At 39.0% G+C, this 23,542-nt stretch overlaps 1 protein-coding gene across 3 annotated transcripts in view; it reads right to left on the bottom strand.

The window, feature by feature from the left end:
• The window catches only part of LOC121388220 (WD repeat-containing protein 97-like), a 63,976-nt gene that overhangs the window by 26,296 nt on the left and 14,138 nt on the right, over positions 1–23,542 (bottom strand). For all 3 annotated transcript variants that reach the window (XM_041519488.1, XM_041519487.1, XM_041519486.1), the window contains exons 10-19: positions 23,100–23,201; positions 20,139–20,356; positions 19,233–19,305; positions 18,632–18,814; positions 12,484–12,622; positions 11,250–11,356; positions 10,113–10,260; positions 8,394–8,469; positions 5,847–5,999; positions 2,270–2,342 (exon numbers count right to left, since the gene is read on the bottom strand). In XM_041519488.1, coding sequence (XP_041375422.1) covers positions 2,270–2,342; positions 5,847–5,999; positions 8,394–8,469; positions 10,113–10,260; positions 11,250–11,356; positions 12,484–12,622; positions 18,632–18,814; positions 19,233–19,305; positions 20,139–20,356; positions 23,100–23,201 — 1,272 coding nt within the window. The remainder of the gene's footprint in view (positions 1–2,269; positions 2,343–5,846; positions 6,000–8,393; positions 8,470–10,112; positions 10,261–11,249; positions 11,357–12,483; positions 12,623–18,631; positions 18,815–19,232; positions 19,306–20,138; positions 20,357–23,099; positions 23,202–23,542) is intronic.

The raw sequence follows: 23,542 nt of genomic DNA on the forward strand, positions 1-23,542 counted from the left end.
CGGTTGTTTTCTAAATTGGACACAAAAATAGTATTTTCTTGTTATTTCCAAAACAAAAAAAAGTAAAGTTTGTTTTATTTAACGATGCCACTAGAGCACACTGATTTTTTATCTTATCATCGGCTACTGGACGTCAAACATATGGTCATTCTGACACTGTTTTTTAGAGGAAACCTGCTGTCGCGACATAGGCTACTCTATTTCCAAAACACTTTTACTTTTCTTCTTAAGTCAAACAAAACAGAAATTATTTTTAAAAAACATTTTTATAGAATGATGGGATGGACTATAATGTTAAGAGAAAAAAAGACACCTACAGTCAGATTACACAATCTGAACTGCAGTAATGGATTTTTTATAATTAACTACCTTCCAACACAGCACATAACATGGCTTTAAAAAAAAAAAACATTGTGAAGTGATCGTTGATTCAGGACACAACTCTCTGGGTTCACCAAAGAATAATCATATATTATCACTGGGTAACATCCTACGGTTTCCTTATCTAGGAAAACGTCACTGGTGGATTCAGAGTGGGTTGGGTCACAGGAGTACTGTGTCACACACCCCACCCATCTGACGTGCCCTTTATAATTACTATTGTTTTTGGGGGGGGTTTGTAATTCATCATTAACAATGCCACACTAAACTGCCCTGAAAACACATTTCTGGACAACTTTATTTAAAATTTTCCAGGAGCATGCCCCCGAAAACCCTCTACAGATCTTACTCCATTTTGAAGCTCAGCTCCATTGCCTCCGACATACTGAAATTGCCATTTTTACAATTTTGCAACCTCCTCTTTACAAACTCCTGGATCTTCCCCTGAACGTATTATAGAGGATAAAATTTATGTCCCATGTGAAATAATTTTCAGTTGTCACGAGCTTTAGCAAGTGACAAGTAAAAATTATTTCACGTGGAACATAAATTTGATAATAACTGGTACCGAGTTTGTTTTTCTATTTATTTCCCCAGCTATATGGGTTTTTTTAAAGCTTTTATTTTCGATATAGCCTACATCGGCTACACGTCCATGTATACAAGTAAAAATTATATCACGAGGAACATAAATTTGATAATAACTGGTTCCGAGTTTGTTTTTCTATTTATTTCCCCAGCTATATGGGGTTTTTTTAAAGCTTTTATTTTCGATATAGTCTACATCGGCTACACGTCCATGTATACAAGTAAAAATTATATCACGAGGAACATAAATTTGATATTAACTGGTTCCGAGTTTGTTTTTCTATTTATTTCCCCAGCTATATGGGTTTTTTTAAAGCTTTTATTTTCAATATAGCCTACATCGGCTACACGTCCATGTATATAGAAATGACGTAAACTACTTTACTGTTCTGGGTATTGCTTTCACTTTGTATTTTATTCACGGTTCACAGATAATTTTCAAAACCCAAAGTTCTATATATTAAGTAAAAAAAAAACATCTACATGTATAATGAATTGCATTAAACTACCATTTTATTACAAGTTTAACACTGAAACCAGAAAGACGTAAATGCAAACGTTTTAAATTACGTGATGTCATTGTGTGTGCTTTGCCAAATCGTGATGACATCATATTTAGTACCGACAAGGTGATTGGTTTGTTGGCGTCAAATCGTCCAATAGTAGTGTACGTTAAACCAATGCATGATAATTTCACAGTGAGAAATTATGATTTTTATTTTCCCCGTTATGAGTGCCTGCTGCGGTAATAATATGAAATATGTTCACCTGATTCAACTTCAGTTGAAAATCTGGTGAGAAATACTTTAAACTATGAGCACTTAAGGTAGTACTAAACCAAATAACATCCGGCTGGGTCAAAGTTCAAAGTGCACCGAACTTTTGATAGAGAAGTTAACACCCACAAGTCATGTGATTGATTATAAATGTGAGTGTGTTGGTTGTACAAAAAATTAGTTTCATCTGGGCAAAAAATTTATGCAATTTTATTTCATCTAGTACCACTGTGTCAAAAAAGTACTCAAATTTCGTGCAGAACTAGGTTAGTCATAGGTGCTACCCGTTATCTCTGAAATGAGCAGCTTGACCCCCAATTTTTTCTGATTTTTTTTAAAGTTGAGGGGTGGTAGTATTTATATCTATGGTGTTTATGTTGATTGATACGTTGCAGGTAGGAGTTTAGCCACATATGTTACTATTGTCATCTATGGGATTTGATTTGGTAGTATACACCCTTTAAGCTACAGTACAGTACAGCTCAAACAACAGGACAGGTACATCCAACGAGTAAACACCTCACCTTTGTGTTCTATTTCTTTAGGCGACAGCAGTTCTTTCAGACTGTCCTCGGGAAACTCATCTTCCCTGGGTAACTGAATAACATCAAACAAGAACCACTTGAAACACACACGATGAACAGATTTGTAGCCGAATTCACTGGGTAAACAATGGACGAGGATGTGCATATGGGTAAATGTATAGAAGGGATGGATGGATAGATGGATGGATTGACGAATGGATGTATAGATGGAAGGTCGGATGGATTGACGGACAGACAGATGGATGGACAGATGGAAGGTTGGATGGATGGATGGATGGATGGAAGGTTGGAAGGTTGGATGGAAGGATGGATGGATGGATGGATGGATGGATGGATGGATAGATGCTGCCTGGATGGGTGGATGGATAGATGGAGGAATACATGGTGGAGTGGTTGGATGGGAAGGAGGGATTGATGGGTGGGTTGTGGATAGATGGATGGATGGATGGATGGATGGATGGATGTGATGGATGGATGGATGTGATAGATGGATGAATGTGATAGATGGATGGATGGATGGATGGATGTGATAGATGGATGAATGTGATATATAGATGGATGGATGGATGGATGGATGGATGGATGGATGTGATAGATGGATGGATGTGATAGATGGATGGATGTGATAGACATGATGGATGGATGGATGGATGGATGGATGGATGGATGTGATGGATGGATGTGATAGATGGATGGATGGATGTGATAGATGGATGGATGTGATAGATGGATGGATGGATGGATGTGATAGATGGATGGATGGATGGATGGATGGATGGATGGATGTGATAGATGGATGGATGTGATGGATGGATGGATGGACAGATTGCTGGATGGGTTGTGGACAACTGAGTGGTTGGATGGATGGATGGATGGATGGATCGATGGATGTATAGATGGGAAGGTTGGAAGGTTGGAAGGTTGGATGGATGGATGGTTGGATGGATGGATGGATGGATGGATGGATGGATGGATGGATGGATGGATGGATGGATAGATAGATGCTGCCTGGATGGGTGGATGGATAGATGGAGGAATACATGGTGGAGTGGTAGGATGGGAAGGAGGGATTGATGGGTGGGTTGTGGATGGATTGTTGGAAGGATATATGGAGGGATGGGTACAGGTCATGGTCAGTTGGATGGACAGATGGTTTGAAAGATGGATGGAGGAATGGGTGGGTGTTTTATGGATGGATGTGATGGACATGATGGATGGATGGATGGATGGACAGATTGCTGGATGGGTTGTGGACAACTGAGTGGTTGGATGGATGGATGGATGGATGGATGGATGGAAGGTTGGAAGGTTGGAAGGATGGATGGATGGATAGATGCTACCTGGATGGGTGGATGGATGGATGGATGGATAGATGCTGCATGGATGTGTGGATTGATGGATAGATGGATGGATGGACAGATTGCTGGATGGGTTGTGGACAACTGAGTGGTTGGATGGATGGATGGATGGATGGATGGAAGGTTGGAAGGATGGATGGATGGATGGATGGAAGGTTGGAAGGTTGGAAGGTTGGATGGGTGGATGGATGGATGAATGGATGGATGGATGTATAGTTGGAAGGATGGATGGATGGATGGATCGATGGATGTATAGATGGGAAGGTTGGAAGGTTGGAAGGTTGGATGGATGGATGGTTGGATGGATGGATGGATGGATGGATGGATGGATGGATGGATGGATGGATGGATGGATGGATGGATGGATGGATGGATAGATAGATGCTGCCTGGATGGGTGGATGGATAGATGGAGGAATACATGGTGGAGTGGTAGGATGGGAAGGAGGGATTGATGGGTGGGTTGTGGATGGATTGTTGGAAGGATAGATGGAGGGATGGGTACAGGTCATGGTCAGTTGGATGGACAGATGGTTTGAAAGATGGATGGAGGAATGGGTGGGTGTTTTATGGATGGATGTGATGGACATGATGGATGGATGGATGGATGGACAGATTGCTGGATGGGTTGTGGACAACTGAGTGGCTGGATGGATGGATGGATGTATAGATGGAAGGTTGGAAGGTTGGATGGATGGATGGATGGATGGATGGAAGGATGGAAGGTTGGAAGGTTGGATGGATGGATGGATGGATGGATTGATGGATGGATAGATGCTGCCTGGATGGGTGGATGGATAGATGGAGGAATACACGGTGGAGTGGTTGGATGGGAAGGAGGGATTGATGGATGGATGGATGGATGGATGGATGGATGGATGGATGTGATAGATGGAGGGATGGGTACAGGTCATGGTCAGTTGGATGGACAGATGGTTTGGAGGATGGATGGAGGAATGGGTGGGTGTTTTATGGATGGATGTGATGGACATGATGGATGGATGGATGGATGGATGGATGGACAGATTGCTGGATGGGTTGTGGACAACTGAGTGGTTGGATGGATGGATGGATGGATGGATGGATGTATAGATGGAAGGTTGGAAGGTTGGAAGGTTGGAAGGTTGGATGGATGGATGGATGGATGGATGGATGGATGGATGGATGGAAGGTTGGAAGGTTGGATGGATGTGATGGACATGATGGATGGATGGATGGATGTGATGGATGGATGGATGGATGGATGTGATGGATGTGATGAATGGATGGATGGATGGATGGATGTGATGGATGGTTGGATGGATGTGATGGACAGATTGCTGGATGGGTTGTGGACAACTGAGTGGTTGGATGGATGGATGGATGGATTGACGAATAGATGTATAGATGGAAGGTTGGATGGATTGACGGACAGACAGATGGATGGACAGGTGGAAGGTTGGATGGTTGGATGGATGGATGGATGGATGGATGGATGGAAGGTTGGAAGGTTGGATGGTTGGATGGATGGATGGATGGATAGATGCTGCCTGGATGGGTGGATGGATAGATGGAGGAATACATGGTGGAGTGGTTGGATGGGAAGGAGGGATTGATGGGTGGGTTGTGGATGGATTGTTGGAAGGATAGATAGAGGGATGGGTACAGGTCATGGTCAGTTGGATGGACAGATGGTTTGAAAGATGGATGGAGGAATGGGTGGGTGTTTTATGGATGGATGTGATGGACATGATGGATGGATGGATGGATGGATGGATGGATGTGATGGATGGATGGATGTGACAGATGTGATGAATGGATGTGATGGATGAATGGATTTTTTGGATTGATGGATGGATGGATGTGATGGATGGATGGATGGATGGATGGATGGATGGATGGATGGATGGATGAATGGATGGATTTTTTTGGATTGATGGATGTGATGGATGGATGGATGGATGGATGTGATGGATGTGTGGATGGGATAGATGGATGGATGGATGGATGGATGGATGATTGAATGGATGGTTGGATGGATGGATGGATGGATGGATGGATGGATGGACGTGATGGATGGATGGATGGTTGGATGGACAGATTGCTGGATGGGTTGTGGACGACTGGGTGGAAGGATGGATAGAAAGAGGGATAGAGGATTGGGTGGTTGGGTTTTGGAAGGATGGATGAATGGAACAAATAACTAGAAATTATGAATACCTGAATCTTTGGCATGTCGTAGAACAGTTTCATGTAGTTGAGGAAAGCCTCGGCCTTGGTTTCTTTAGTACTCTTTGGTTTGTGCCTGGCTTGTATGTCTCCATTTCGGATCAATCTGATGTCCGTTTCTCTGGTGCCAAGAATGCCAAAAGCCTGAAAATATAAACACACAATATACCACAGGCAGACCTTATTCATATATATAAAATCAGGCCCTCAAAACAGGACATTTTTCATGGTCCCTTTTTAAATATCGCTACAGAAGAGAACCTCTCTAAACAAATATGCCTAAAAACCGGACCTTTTACGTCACACAGACACACACACACAAACATACACACACACAAACACACAAACACATACACACACACAAACACATACACACACACAAACACACACATACACACACACACAAACACAAACACACATACACATACACAAACACACACACACACAGACACACATACAAACATACACACACACAAACACATACACACACACACACAAGGCATGCACACCCACACAAACACACGCACAACACACACACTCTCACTATAGACCAACACACTCTCACATATAGACGTCCACACTCTCCATATAGACACACACCACTCTACATATAGACACGACACACTCTCACATATAGACACACACACACACCACCTCCACCCTGTTACAGTATATACAAAATGCAGGATCCACAATTAAAAAAAACATGTTTTGTTTCAACACCCACTATAGCACATTGATTTATTAATCATCGGCTACAGGGGTGGGGAAAAATAAAATTGTCAATCGGACCCACTTGATGTCGTCACTACCGGGGGAGGGGAGAGGGGAGGGGGAGGGAGAGAAGAAAGGAATAAAAAAAAAAAAAACATTTAAAAAACTATATTTGCCAAATAGTTTTTAAAAAAATCATAGTGATATTTGTAGTTTTATCTTGAATCATGAACGCGAAACGATAATCAGTGAAAACCCCCACATTTTGTATATATTTTACATAATAGAATAAATAATATAAAAAAGGAATAAAAGTTATGAATTTTAATTCCCATATATGTATAAAAAGTACGAGTATTCAGTACTGTGTCCTGAAAATTAATAAAAGATGGCACCGTTGAAGCGTTTGACAGCCTGAGCTAGCACATGTTTAGACAAAGAGAGTAATAACGTCATCACTGATTGGATGAAATTTGACCTCTACTGGCTCTTGAGATAACAGTACATGTAGCTGTTCTGCTTACTCCCACTTGTTAAAAAAAAAGGTGGAAACCTTTTGTTAATTTTAAAATTCCTTTATAATTATTGGATACACTACATTGAACAGTCAACAATAAATACTTTTATAGATTAATTTTCATATATTTTATGCTATTTCAAGCAGTTTTGTATTGCACAAAAGCCTCTTGCTTCGAACTAGGACACTCGACCCGACAGAGCTCCGTACATAGGTGTTGACAGGTGTGGATCGTAACCAGTTGCAAATTCTGGGTCCTTTGTTTTAATTCGAGTGTAATACCTTGATGGCTCTCTAAACCAAGAATGGTGCTATCGTTGACCGGCTCAGTGACTTTGACAAATGGCTAGCCTAGTGGCTAGTAGGTCTGACTTCAGTGACTGGCGATATACTTAGGCAGACTTTAAAATCACAAACGTCTGAAACACCAGTCATATTGACCACTATTTATTTATTATTTTAAATCATGTACGAGATACCGATGTCTGGGCTGGCTGGTCCACTTGACCGATAGGAATTTGTTCCAATAATAGAAATGGACAGGTGCTTCGGACCGACAAAAATGACAAAAGTGGGACCGGCAAACGCGTGTTTTTAACAAATAATTTCGGTCTCAGAGATCGAGAATCGGTCCCAGACCGGAAAAAAAGGGCTTTTCCCCACCCCTGATCGGCTATTGGATGTCAAACATTTGGTCATTTTGACACAGTCATAGAGAGGAAACCGGCTACATTTTTCCATTAGAAGCAAGGGATCTTTTATATGCACTATCCCACAGACAGGATAGCACATACCACAGCCTTTAATATACCTGTCGTGGTGCACTGGCTGTGACGAGAAATAGCCTAATTGGCCCACTGACGGGACATCCACAATGAAGTTGTAAACAAATTTAAATACCTCTTCTCTCGTCATTTTGAGCATCAAGTCCATACACTGCAGGTTTCTATCCGGGATTGGTTCCATGGCTAATGCGCCTGGGAAAATTAGCATGATTTAATCATAACTGGGATGTCGTTTAGGCCACTGAATGATGGAGCTAGTGCACCATTGTAAAAACTGGAAAAAACTTGGAGTGTTTTCTCTTTTATAGATACATCACCTATCCTCAAACTAGTGCATATTCCCCTAAGGATAGTACTCTGGTTCGAACATCTCAACAGCCAATGGGATGGCCTAAGATTCTTCTACTGTACATCCCTTCGTGTCCTGGTCAAGTGGCTGTAACTTCCATTGTAAAAATTAATTTATTAGAACAGACATAATTACGACAATGTTCATAAATCAAATATGGAATTGTAAAATACCTCTTCTCTCATCATTTTCTCTTTCTTGACTTCCATCGCCTCTTCTTTTGTCAAAATATCCTCGTAACTGTCAAACCTGACAACAAAGATGTGAAAAACTCATGTATTGTCTTATTTAAACTTGATCCAATATTTTCTGCACGGCGTAACCTACGGGCGGGGCGGGATGTTGCCCATTGGTAAAGCACGTGTGTGCTTGACGCACAGTCGGTTTTTTGGGTCGATGCTCTGTTGGTGGCCCATTGGCTATTTCTTTCTCGTTCCTCATTGCACCACACGACTGGTATATCGAAGGCCATGGTATGTGCTTTCCTTCCGGTGGGCTGGTGCTATATAAAGATCCCTTTGCTACTAATGGAAAAATTAGTGGGTTTCCTCTCTAAGACTATATGTCAGAATAAGCAAATGTGTGATATTCAATAGCTGATGATTAATAAATCAATGTGCTCTAGTGGTGTTGTTAAACAAAACAAACTTTTTAACATACTGGCAGTTTCTTCCCAAGTTATTTCTGCCTTTAAGTTAATTCTTAATGAAACATCATAAGAAGTTTTTGAAAATCACATTGAAGTAAAATTTGCATTCATTAATAGGAGGCTAAGTTTAGTGGCAATTTTCTATAAGCTGGGGAAGTTTAAGCATAAAATAGTCAGTTTATTAAAAGACCACCAAGAAAATTATTTTTAATACTGACGATCATTCAAAAATTACCATCTTACATTGCAAAAAACCAGGAAAAAAAAAAAAAAAAAAAAAACCTTTTATTATGAATACATTCACTCAACATAATTTCATAATGGTTATATTACCTTGGCATACATGGGTTTAAGGACCACACAGATAATATGAGAGAGAGAAGGAGAGAGAGAGAGAGAGAGAGAGCGATCAGAGAGAGAGAGAGAGAGGAGATAGAAGAGGTCAGAGGCAGAGGCAGAGGCTGTGCAGAGGGAGGGGAGGGAAGGGAGGGAGGGGGAGGAGAGAGAGATAGAGAGAGAAGAGAGAGAGAGAGAGATAGAGAGAGAGAGAGAGAGAGCTAGAGAGGAGAGAGAGAGAGAGAGATAGAGAGAGATGCAGAGACAGAGGCAACGGCCGGTTGGCAGAGATGGAGGGAAGGGAGGGAGGGAGGGAGGGAAGAGAGAGAGAGAAAGAGCGTAGGATGAGAAGAGAGAGAGAGAGAAAGATGAGAGAGAGAATAATAGATATGAGGAGGAGATAGAAAAAAAGAGAGAAAAAGAGGAGGGGAATGGAGGCAGAGACATGGCATCGGAAGAAGAGATTATTGTATTATTCTATATATATATAGATATAGAGAGAGAGATATATCATATCGAGATATCTAGAGATACTAGATATTCTCTAGATATATATATATATAGATAGAGAGAAGTATAGAGCAAAAAGGGGGGTGGGGAGGAACCCCACTGCCATCACTCAAAGAGTTAATTCACAGGTTGAATTGAAAAGTCTCCCTTATGCTAAAAAGAAGTTTTAATCCAAACTAAGACTGTATAATAATAATAATAATAATAAAGTCTGTACATAGCTAATGTCAAGGCAGTGCCTTGCAAACTGTATTTACGATTCAGACTTTACTGAAATCTAGATTGGATTTTAAATGTTTTATAAAGCATGGATCCTGGCATGTGTCCCATGCAGAATGTGTCTAGCTTAATTGGAGAAATTGCTTGTAAAATAAACTGACATGAAATTAACACTTACTTCAAAGATGCACGCGAGTTCTTTAACCTCTTCACGTCTGCCTTGTCCATTCTTTGTAACAAGTCATCGTTGTAAGGTAGAGGTTCTTCCGGACCATCCTCCGAGAAGGTCATCGACATCATTTTGAATGTGAATGCTCGAGGCATATCTGGGAAAATAAAAACAAACCAAATTCTGAGAGTACAGCTAAAGCAATATGTGTTCCCTACTGGGCCCAACATTTTTCTGTAGAGAGAGACATAAGATGAAGTTTCTTTTGTTTAATGACACCACTAGAGCACATTGATTTATTAATCATCGGCTATTGGATGTCAAACAATGGTCATATTTGACACAGTCAGAGAGGAAACCCACTACATTTTTTCCATTAGTAGCAAGGGATCTTTTATATGCACCATCCCACAGACAGGACAGCACATACCGCAACCTTTGATTATACCAGTCATGATGCACTGGCTGGAACGAGAAACAGCCCAATGGGCTCACTAACAGGGATCGATCCCAAACTGACCACGCATCAAGCAAGCGCTTTACCACTGGGCTACGTCCCGCCACACGAGAGAGAGAGAGAGAGAGAGAGAGAGAGAGAGAGAGAGAGAGAGAGAGAGAGAGAGAGAGAGAGAGAGAGAGAGAGAGAGAGAGAGAGAGAGAATCTAACCCTCCCATTGGATTGATGGGGGACTAATAAAAACTATACTCAGGACTTGCTATGCCAGGAAAAGCCATCTACAAACTACACCTTGCTCTAGACAGTGATAGATGAAACCCCATGCTACTCCTACTGCATAAATAGCAGTAAGGATCTTTTACATGCATTTTCCCACTGACAGGACAGCACAAGTCATCACCTTTGACATACCAGTCACAGAGAACTAGTCGGCACAGAAAACAAATTCCAACATATCCGCTAGGGATGATAAATCCTATGACTCATCGCACCTTACATGAGTGATCTACCAATGAGCCTCATACTTCCCTATACTGCTATCAAAAGAATGAAATTTAATTTAAATGTTCTGATGAATATTAACCAAAGTCATTGCTGTTCAAGAAAATCAGTTATGCATTAAAATCACTGATCATCATTATAATAGCTATTGGTAATATATAACAATACGGTGTTATATCTGCACGTACACGCTGAATATGGAATGATGAACAGATGGTCTCCAGCTCCCAGTAGGATGTCTCCTCGTTTACTGCAAAACCCAATACTGTACGGGACGATGTCCAACTTTAACACTCTGAAAGAGAAAGACATTTTAAAACCCAATACTGTACGGGACGATATCCAACTTTAACACTCTGAAACAGAAAGACATTTTAAAACCCAATACTGTACGGGACGATGTTCAACTTTAACACTCTGAAACAGAAAGACATTTTAAAACCCAATACTGTACGGGACGACCAACTTTAACACTCTAAAAAACAGAAAGCCAACTTTTAAAACCCAATACTGTACGGGACGATGTCCAACTTTAACACTCTGAAACAGAAAGACATTTTAAAACCCAATACTGTACGGGACGATGTCCAACTTTAACACTCTAAAACAGAAAGACATTTTAAAACCCAATACTGTACGGGACGATGTCCAACTTTAACACTCTGAAACAGAAAGACATTTTAAAACCCAATACTGTACGGGACGATGTCCAACTTTAACACTCTGAAATGGAAAGACATTTTAAAACCCAATACTGTACGGGACAATTTTACTAAATCTGTTGGGAATGGAATGGAACAAAATGAAACAGAAGACAAAAGAATGGAAATGAGGTGACAATGAGATGGGAAGGAAACAAGAAGTCCTCTACACAGTAATGCACATTTTTTCATTGGTTAACTGGTCTCGTTGTTTAGGAGGTAGACGCCCATTGATACCTGTTTATTAGGTCATTCCATAATCAAATGTAGTACATGACCTCACATAAAATGTAACACTGTATGCATTCCTTCTTGTGACATAATATATAACAACTGTGAATAAGGTCTTGACATCATGATACAAAAATAAAATGCAGTTAATTTTATAATAATTATTATAGTCAAATTATAAGTATGATTGAACTAGAAAATATTTCTGGCACTCATCCTTTTGTAGATGGTTTTTCTGACACTCATCTCGAAAACAATCAATCCTTGGAGTTCGCTCTCTCTCCAACGACTGAATGTTTTTTTAGATTCGTGTCAGGAAAATCATCTACAAAAGAACTTGTGTCAGAAACTATTAGTCTTGGTACCTGGTAAGGGTGGATTCCTTTTTTCATTTTGCAACTAATAAGTGGGGGATTAAACTCTTTAAACCTACCTACCCACCCACCACAACTTGTATCCACCACTGCATATTGGTAAGACAAATTCTCACCTGACCAAATTATTTGTTTCGTTCCAGATGCGAATCGTGCCATCGAGACTGGAGGTTGCGAACAGCTTCATGCGAGGACAGGAAGACATCCCCGTGATCGAATCCACATGGTCGTCTTTCGGCTCGTGGTCGTAACGACCTAACAAGTCACATTAACATACCCGGATGAAAACGCCAAAAAAACTTAGAAAAACAGAGGCATATTTAGGAGGGCAAGCTCTTGTGTTTGACCGCTAGACTGGTTTTTGTATTCACCATTAAATGAATGCGATATGATAGAAGATGATGGTACTAGTCAAATTTTCACGAATGCTTGCCCTCCTGAACACACCACAGATTCTAAAATTGAAAGCAAATAGATACTGTTAGTAGGTGCATTTTTCAGAGGAGGGTTTCAGTTCAGATTGTTACAACCTAAAAAAGACTTATGATGTCCAAGGAACCAATCAATGCAACAACATATGAAAATAATGTAAAGTGGTAACATAAGTTACATTAAAATAATACAATTATGATAATACATAACATGCATTAAACACATACAATGTCATGTACCTGAAAATATGCTCTAAAGAAACAGGAAAGAATCAGGCATCGAAATAAGCATTGTGTCTGGTAACCCATTTACAGGTTACCACAAAATATAGCCTGGTAACCTAAGAGGTTACCACAACTATATGAAAGTTAGAATTGAATTTCTGTTACTACTACTACTAATTTTAATGCTAAAATGCGGACGTTCTGAAATTGTATCGGTGCACGTGAACATTGTTACGAGAAACGAAATCTGGAAGTAAATTTAACTAGTGGGCACTGCTTAAACGCAGATTGCCGAAATTGCTTGCAATTGCACAAGTGCGCACAAACATCGGTGCAATTTTGAAACGTGGAAGTAAATTTATCTAGTGGACCCTGCTTAAATGCGGAATGACTATAATTGTTTGCAATTGCACAAGTACGCACGAACATCGATGCAATTCCTTACAAGAAAATGAAACGCGGAACTCCGGAATGCATTGCCTGGTTTACATTCGGAAACGAAACTACCATTATGTTGAAATTTTTGTTGAGAACAAAACACCGTTCTCGACTTTTCTTACATGTGGTAACCTCCCGGTAACCTGAACGACCGTTCTTCACTTATTTCGATGCCTGAAGAATGTATAATATAATTTGGTTTATATTTGCTTATCTAACTCATAATAACCTTCTCAATATTTAAATGTAATATAAAAAGAAGAACCTAACAATGCTATAAACCATTAAAATCTCAAGGTTTTAATAAAGTCTTGCTTATACAAATAGCATGTAAATAAAGTATAAAAAAAACTTTGGTATGTAAGTCGATCGAAACCTTAAAGTTTTTTAAGCAAACGTCTTGGCTCCATGCTTATAAAAGTCTACACTCTAGTCTCCAATAACATATTGAGACTTTAACATCATGGCAACGCATACAAAGTAAGAAAACAATGAATGTGACACCATGAAAGCTTTTGAGTCTAGATTCTACACTTTTAAAAGCATAGCTAGGCCCTGGTGTACATTAACTATAGATTAACAGGTTACAAAATAGTCCATGCTTTCATACATAGACCTTGGTATACAATAACTATAGATTAACAGGTTACAAAATAGTCCATGCTTTCATACATAGACCTTGGTATACAATAACTATAGATTAAATGGTTACAAAATAGTCCATGCTTTCATACATAGACCTTGGTATACAATAACTATAGATTAAATGGTTACAAAATAGTCTATGCTTTCACGCATAGACCCTGGTGTACACTAACAATAGATTAAATGGTTATAAAACAGTCCACGCTTTCACCCATAGACCTTGGTGTACAATAACAACAGATCAGCGGGTTACAAAACAGTTAATACTTTTACCTATAGACCTTGGTGTACAATAACAATAGATTAATGGGTTACAAAACAGTTAATACTTTTACCTATAGACCTTGGTGTACAATAACAATAGATTAATGGGTTACAAAACAGTTAATACTTTCACCCATAGACCTTGGTGTACAATAACAATAGATTAATGGGTTACAAAACAGTTAATACTTTCACCCATAGACCCTGGTGTACAATAACAACAGATCAGCAGGTTACAAAACAGTTAATACTTTTACCTATAGACCTTGGTGTACAATAACAATAGATTAATGGGTTACACAGTCAAGCATTAATAAATAAACAGGAAAGAAATGTTTAGTGTGTACTAACGTGGGATGTTAGGTGTCAGTTGTGTGATTCAGGGTTTGAGAGAAGAAGTGAAAGCAAATTAAATTAGCATCAGGTATTTTTAAAATGCATTTTCAATTTGATTATAAGAATGCATTAGTGGAGCGTCGCATTAAACCTTGAATAGTGTCAACAATGGAAGGGCTGTTCCAGAAATAAATTTCTCCCATTCCTAGCCATGTAAGACAGACCCATTCCACGACATCAGCCCATGCTGAATAAATCTTTCTCCCATCCTTAGCCATGCAAGACAGATCCATTCCATGACTTAAGCCCACGCAGAATAAATCTGTCTTGCATAGGCTATGATGTCATTGAATTTAACATGGGGAGTATTACAGCGTTGGTAATATATGACATCATATCAATGTGATTGGTTAGTTTTAGATCAATATTTTGTTATTAAAACCTTTATTATAAAAGCTATCTTGTTAATTTAGTGTTAAATTATATTTAACACATGAAACAGACTCGGCAAATATGATAGTGTAGTTTATTTATGATAAAACTTTGAAATAAAGAAACTATTTCTTCAGCCAGCTTTGTTTGTTCGTGTAAAATAATGGTTTATTTACCGAATGGATGGTAGTAAAAGACTCCATTTTATGCAGTCATGTGGTATACAGAAAGTATACCCTCGGTGGTGGAAATTTCAACCCTGGGACTCAGCAAGCCTCGTCTCGTCAAAATTTTCATCACCTCGGGTGTACTTTTTCTATCCCACATGACCACATCATATGATGGGAGTCTGTTAGTATCATCAAGACTTAAAGCTACAATAGATGGAAAGAAGGAGTGTTTTATTTAACGACCCACTTAACATATTTTAATTATAGTTAAATGGAATCAGACATACATGTATGGTTAAGGACCACACAGATGAGAAAAACTTTCTGATTAACAGCAAAGGATCTTTTATAAGTAGCATCCCACAAACAGGATAGTACATATGACGGCCTTTTTTCCACCAGTTGTGGAGCACTGGCTGGAACGAGAAATAGCTCACTGGGCCCACCGATGGGCCAATTTACTTTTTCTAGGGTTTGTCTGAAATACCTGTGAGTATTTAGTTGAAATGGTGATTTTTCACTAAATAACAATGACAGAACATCATGGTAAATTTTGATCAATTGATAGGTGATTGTGACAACAAATATTAAATATTGGCATATGAATTGCACATCATTTCTCAAACAAATTGTTGTCGAAGTGTAAGTGACTTAACTTAAAGACTCATCTCAAGCATACTGAAAAGTGAAGGAAGGAAATGTTTTATTTAACGATGCACTCAACACATTTTATTTACGGTTATATGGCGTCGGACATATAGTTAAGGACCACACAGATATTGAGGGAGGAAACCCGCTACCGCCACTTCATGGACTACTCTTTTCGATTAGCAGCAAGGGATCTTTTATATGCACCACCCCAGACAGGATAGCACATACCACGGCCTTTGATGTACCAGTCTTGGTGCACTGGCTGGAGCGAAAAATAGCCCAATGGGCCCACTGACAGGGATCGATCCCAAACCAACCGTGCATCAAGCGAGCGCTTTACTACTGGGCTACATCTTGCCCACTCTAAGTGTGACTTAAATTAAAAGACTCAACTCAAAGATACTGAAACGTGATGTGTCAGGGGAAGAAATATAATGTGGATGACCTACTCGAAATGATTCATAAAAATATTCTCAAAATTGTAGCTTTAACATTATTTTGTGAGTCTGGGATACTGAAAATGTACATACCCTCCATGCTAACAATTCTTGGAACAGCCCTAGCTACATAGGGACATCATGGGAGTTGCCACTTCAAACTGCATTCAAATATACACATCACAACACTTCACACTGTAAATGGGGTAAACTGTGTTAAAGTATGACATTCCATGCAGGTGCAAGCAACCATGTTTAAATAGGGTCAATCAGATGTCAACAAAGTCAATCAGGTGTCAACAAGGTCAGTCAGGTGTCAACAGGGTCAATCAGGTATTAACAGGATCAATCCGGTGTCAACAGGGTCAATCAGGTATCCACCGGTTCAATCAGGTGTCAACAGGGTCAATCAGGTATTCACAGGGTCAATTAGGTGTCAACAAGGTCAATATACAAATTCACAACACAACTTACAATTAAATGCATGCAGGCATTTGAAAGGAACCAGGTGTCACCGGGGTCAATCAAGTGTCAACAGGGTCACTTAGGGATCAACAGAGTCAATCAGGTGTCAACAAGGTCAATCAGGTGTTAACGGTCAATCAGGTGCCATCAGGATCAATCAAGTGTCAAAAGGGTCATTTAGGGATCAACAGAGTCAATCAGGTGTCAACAAGGTCAATCAGGTGTCACCAGGGTCAATCAGGTGTCACCAGAGTCAATCAGATGTCAACAGGGTCAATCAGGTGTTAACAGGGTCAATTAGGTGTCAACAGGGTCAATCAGGTGTCAACAACTTCCACATAAAATTTCACCACCACAACACAACTTACGACTAAATGCATCAAGATTTTGAGAATCTGTTCCACCAAATGCTACAAGCAGTAAAAACAAAGTAATATGGGAGAATGTAAAAGATGAAAATTGCTGTAAAAATTATAATTAGCAGGCAAACAAATGAATAAAAAAACACATTTATTTTAGCACAAATACATTGTATTCTGATTTTTTTTTAAAAACCCAGATATATTAACTACCGGTATATTAAATAAGTTTTTGGAGCAGTTCTTTCAGGGATGTCTGTTTCTAATGTCCTCATTCAATTTGATTTTCTTGAAAGGAGAACCACATTTAACATTAATTCCACAAAATTAAATATCTTGCCTGTCAAAAACATATTGGGTGTACGTTGCTCATGCTTGCAACTATAGATGTTTATTTCAATGCTGGTTACAAAAAAGAAAAGCAGAAATAATTTGTTATGAAAAAATACATGATAAATGAACTTAAAAAACCCTACTTTTTAAACATTAAATTAAAGTATAATTTAATACACTTTCATCTCTTTAAACTTGCATCAAGATGAACATTTATACATGCAACTACTACTTCAGTTTCATTGATCTGGGATTTATAGAAAACTTATAATTTTTAAAAACTTTTTAGTCATTCTGTTACGGCGATATTAAAAAATATATGAATGAAATGAAATTGAAGAAAACCTTGTTTTCTTTGACCTCTTACCCAAAATGCATTCTCTCTCAATCCCAAATTTCCCAGGATGAGTTCAAATATCCAATCACCAATTAAAGTCGCAGAACCCAGTTTCAACCCATGAAAATGAACACTAAGTTTAGTTCATCTAGAAACCTGTAGCACATTTGGATAAAGTTACAACAGAGTGAAACAAGAGTCTGTGATGTTGAAATGGGGAAATACCCTCAAAAATAGACAAGAGCTCATCTACATAACTGTTACTTCTCAGACATACGTGTGTTTTAAAAAATATGAAAAATGCATTTTGTGGGATTTAAAAATACCAAGATGACCAGAAATATGTCAGATATAAGGAAATAGATAATCTAAACAATAAAATCTAAGTAATATCTGATTTCAATAATCAAAAGCAGCTCTGATAGTGAAAAATACTCTCTAGTGTTTAAAAACTAAGGTCTGTTATTTTAAATGGCAAAAATAAAAATCCACTCTGATAGTGAAAAGTACTCTTAGTAGTGTTTAAAAACTAGGGTGTTATTTTAAATGGCAAAAATAAAAATCCACTCTGATAGTGAAAAGTACTCTTAGTAGTGTTTAAAAACTAGGGTCTGTTACTTTAAATGGCAAAAATCTTCCACTGCTGCAGGGATATGCACCCATTTCCACACCAGGCGGAAATGCACAAAGGTGAGTGGTCAGGTTAAGGTATGAAAGGTAAATTCATCGCCTTTATCTTACTTTTACTCTTGAGGTGGTACACAACGGTGCTGAATGTCGCGGTGGACGGGTCTTGGAAGGCCACGCTGAGGATGCTCTTACAGGCCGACATGTAGGCCGGTGTGTGCGCACAGTAGAACGACATCAGAGGGGCCAGCGCTTCGGCGGCAAACGGATACAGTCGCCACACCTTTATCACATTGTCTGAATACAGACAAAAATAAATAAAAACCACCATCAACATATATATGAGATTGTAGAATGTACTTACTACGTCTCACAAATATACAACAATCTCAAACCTTGAGTCCTGAATTTTATAGATTACATATATTCTTTCTTCCTTTTTTTATATAAAACACAAAGAGACAGCTGGAACTAATGAACTATTCTAATTTTTACAAAATTTTATTGCGGTAAATTCTCTTTCACACAGCTAGTTTCCACTGGAATTTTCTAAAATTTAAATAAACATATTCAAGCAAAGTCTCAGTACTACACTGTTCTTTACAGACTGACTCAGCAGAGTTTTTCAGATTAAGTGCTCATTGCCAGATGTTGAAAAGAGCCAAGAGATTAGTAGATGGCAGTTTAAAACTGACTGAAATTATTGTATACAAACCCATTCCTGCTGAAATGAGCTGATCACAGCCAGAATTAGCCATCATACTGAGGACACCTTTAGTCCCATGGGCCTGTAAGAATCAATTATAAACTCACCATGTGCAATACATTTCTTTTATCTTACTTAAGAACTTAAGAAGACTTCACTGGGCAATAATTATGGACTAACCAACACTACTGTAACTCAAGTGATTTATAAAAATTGACCTGCCTTATTATTCATGATTCATAAAAATTCTCATGCCATAATAATACTATAATTATAATAATTAAAAAAAAAAAAAACCTGTCATCTTCAGGCAAAAATTTATTAACGTCTGCTTTAGTACAATACTATTATCTTTACCGGGATGGCATGTACATGTAGCCCAGTCGTAAAGCACTCAATTGATGTGCAAGTGATTTGGGATCAATCCCCGTTGGTGGGCCCATTGCGCTACTTCTCGTTCTAGCCAGTGCACCACGCCTTGTATATCAAAGGCTGCGGTATGTGCTATCCTGTCTGGTGCATATACAAGATCCCTTTCTACTAATGGAAAATGTGGCAGGTTTCCTTTCTTAAGACTATATGTCAAAGTTACCAGATGTTTGACATCCAATAGCCGATGATTAATAATCAATGTGCTCTAGTGGTGTCATTAAACACAACAGTCATCTTTAGAAAAAAACACCTCAAAAACACTTTTTAAAAATATAATTATAATTTTTAAAAATATTATATATAATAATATAATTAAAATGTCTATCAAACAAACAACCAACCAACCAACCAACCAAACAACTGACAAAATGTTATGTCAGATTTCAGTAAATCAAAACTTTCAAATGACAAAAATTAATATTATTATCATCAATACATTTGCTTTTTAATAAAATTTAAAAACAAAATCCACTTTATTCTCACCTCTACTTTAAACATGACCTTCCCGGTTTCCCAGTTGAAGACGCAGATGTAGCCGTCCTTCCTGCCCCCGAGTAGCAGGGTGCGGTTGCGTCCCTGCTGTGTCTTGGGCAGGTGGTCGATGCTCTTGGTGGCGACGCCGCGCTTCGTCACGGCCCAGATGTCCTGCTCCGAGAGGTGCTCCACCACGTACTCGTATACCAGCAGGTAGTTACACAGCTCTGTTGGGGTACGACACACAAAGAAAATAGGAAATGAAGGAAATGGTTTATTTAACGACACATTCAACACATTTTATTTACGGTTATATGGCGTCGGACATATGATTAAGGACCACACAAATATTGAGGAAAAAAAAGAAAGAAATGTTTTATTTAACAATGCACTCAACACATTTTATTTACGGTTATATGGCGTCAGACATATGGTTAAGGACCACACAGATTTTGAGAGGAAACCCGCTGTCGCCACTACATGGGCTACTCTTTCCGATTAGCAGCAAGGGATCTTTTATTTGTGCTTCCCACAGGCAGGATAGCACAAACCATGGCCTTTGTTGAACCAGTTATGGATCACTGGTCGGGGCAAGTGGTTTACACCTACCCATTGAGACTTGCGGAGCACTCACTCAGGGTTTGGAGTCGGTATCTGGATTAAAAATCCCATGCCTCAACTGGGATCCGAACCCAGTACCTACCAGCTTGTAGACCGATGGCCTAACCACGACGCCACCGGGGCCGGTTAAATATTGAGGAAGGAAACCTGCTGTCACCACTTCATGGGCTACTCTTTTTCAATTAGCAACAAGGGGTCTTTTATATACACCATCCCATAGACAGGATAGCACATACCACGGCCTACGATGTGCAAGTCTTGGTGCACTGGCTGGAACGAGAAATAGCCCAATGAGCCCACTGACAGGGATCGATCCCAAACCGACTGCACATCAAGCTGGGCTACGTGTCGCCTCCAAAGAAAATAGGTCTATTTATTATCCACATGGTTCAACATAAAAGGTTTGTTTTGTGTTAACGACACCACTAGAGCACATTGATATATTAATCATCGGCTATTGGATGTCAAACATTTAGTAATTCTCGCACATAGTCATCAGAGGAAACCCACTATGTTTTGTCATTAGTAGCAAGGGATCTTTTATATGCACCATCCCACAGACAGGATAACACATACCACGACCTTTGATATGTCAGGATACAATACAAAAAAACCCACATAAGTTTACTCTGTGGTCTAGTGGATAAGCTGCTGGACAATCAGGCTGACAACAGTGGTTCAAATCCTGACAAAGCTGGCTTATACTTTTATTTATCTTTCTCATCCATCACCCTCTGCCTACCATTCTCATTATCTTAATATTAAAAAAAAAATCCAATTTCTCCCATGATTTCAATCTGTTTTGACCCTTTCTGTCAGTTTCCTCCAACTCTGTCTTCAGAGCTGTCCACACAATCGCCTACCTGTCTCAACTTCCTCCATGGGTGCATTCTCTGTGTACTTCCCTGCACCCACCTGGTATGCTCAATCTCTGCCACTAATAAAGCTGGACTAACCCACAGCACTAACAGTACTAACGACTGCCGGTTGTAGGTGGTTACAAGTGCATCATAACAATGCCAGAAATAACTACTGAACACTCTCCGAAGTGGTCAGACTAAGCCCACAGCTAAAAGCTGATGGGGAATGACAGATGTGTGGCACGGATAGCCACAAGAGACAAGCACATGTCATGATTGGAGAGACAAGGACTGGGATGTGGAGGTGGACAGTGGATGAAGTTGAAAGATAGGAGAAGTTGCCAGATCGGGAAGAAATGAGATACAGTTCAAAGGAGTAAAAAGAAAGGGGACAGTGGGATAAAAAATGCAAAATGAATCTAACACACATAAATATATGCAAGCTATTATATCCCAGACCCTCTTGCTCCCCTTCATTCCCTGAGACTATTTCAAGGAGAGTAATTTTTAGCTCTCCTTATAGCAATTAATCACTCTTCTCAAAATCGTTTCATAACATGGCAAGGCCTAAAATCCATATTTAGGAACAAGTATTCTGATAGTACTGCTAAGGGCAATACTTGATCTGTAACTCTACATGAACATCAAGTTAAAATGAAAAATGAACCTAACCTTGGCAGTTGATTAAACAATATTTTACTGTGACATATAATAATAACAAATGAAGCCAACACTCATGGAATAAAATAATATTAGGATTATTTTCGATTCCTCCGTGCCACTCTTAGGGACCATCCATGAAGTATGTACACCCTAAGAACGGAGGGGGGAGAGTGTAGTTTGACTATTACATGTACATATAAAGAGAATACAGGGGGAGATTCGAGGGTGCTCGCTGACAAAGAGTACATATGTCATTCTTAGTTGTATCCGATGTACTGTACATTGTGAAAGAACGATGTACATCCGTACATGACAGGAATGGGTAATGATTAAATGTACAAAAGATATTGGTGTTCCAAGGATCAATTATAATTGAAAATTGATCGGTTTGGCTCTTACGATGTGATGATCGATTATAAAAATCAATAATCGATTGCGTGGGCAAATGTTAACTGTAACTGTTCCTCCAGCTTAGATGATAACATTGATGTAAATATACAGTGGTTTGGGTTTTGTTTTCATGTGTACATAAAGAAAAAATTATATTAAATAGTTAATAAAGGTACAGTTAGCCATTTACAAGGTGTACACGATAACAGGTGCATGGCCCTTATAATTCAAAGCCTTCTTATGGCCATAAATTTTTAACTGATTGTGTAATCGAAAGTTGATCGGTTGGTGCCAACCGATTATAACCGATGATCGATGATGTAATCCCAGTCGATTCCCATCACTAACAAAAGGTGTACATGTATATGAGGGATGGTGGATAGAAAATCCCAGATGTTGTGTACATATTTTATGGATGGCCCCCTTATGTGTTTACTTCTGGGGTTTTCCGTTGTCCATGTTGACACTATGGTACACGGGTTGGTGGAGGTAACACTCTTGATGATGTCTCCATTGCCCACTACTGTGAAAAGTACATCTGAAATCACATTAAAAAAACCAACATGACACCAGTGAGAAAGATATAAAAAAAAACAAGAGACACCAGTAAGAAAGTTAAATGTATGATACTGTCAAATGTAAAAATACGAAGTGAATGAATTATAAATGGACTGTGAAATGCTACAGGTTTAATGCTGTAAAATGTAAATATGAAATTATTACGGTCTCACTACACAGTTCACTTCCGGGTGACAGTTCATTCATCACGGTCCACTATAGTTCCTAATTGTGACATATGTTGTGGTTCACATATTCACTTCTAGTAATGGGGGGAGAATTAAAACAATTTGTATTTTTTATGTACATTATATAAGCCTT

Source organism: Gigantopelta aegis, chromosome 14 (genome assembly GCF_016097555.1).
Source record: "Gigantopelta aegis isolate Gae_Host chromosome 14, Gae_host_genome, whole genome shotgun sequence".
NCBI lineage: Eukaryota > Metazoa > Mollusca > Gastropoda > Neomphalida > Peltospiridae > Gigantopelta > Gigantopelta aegis.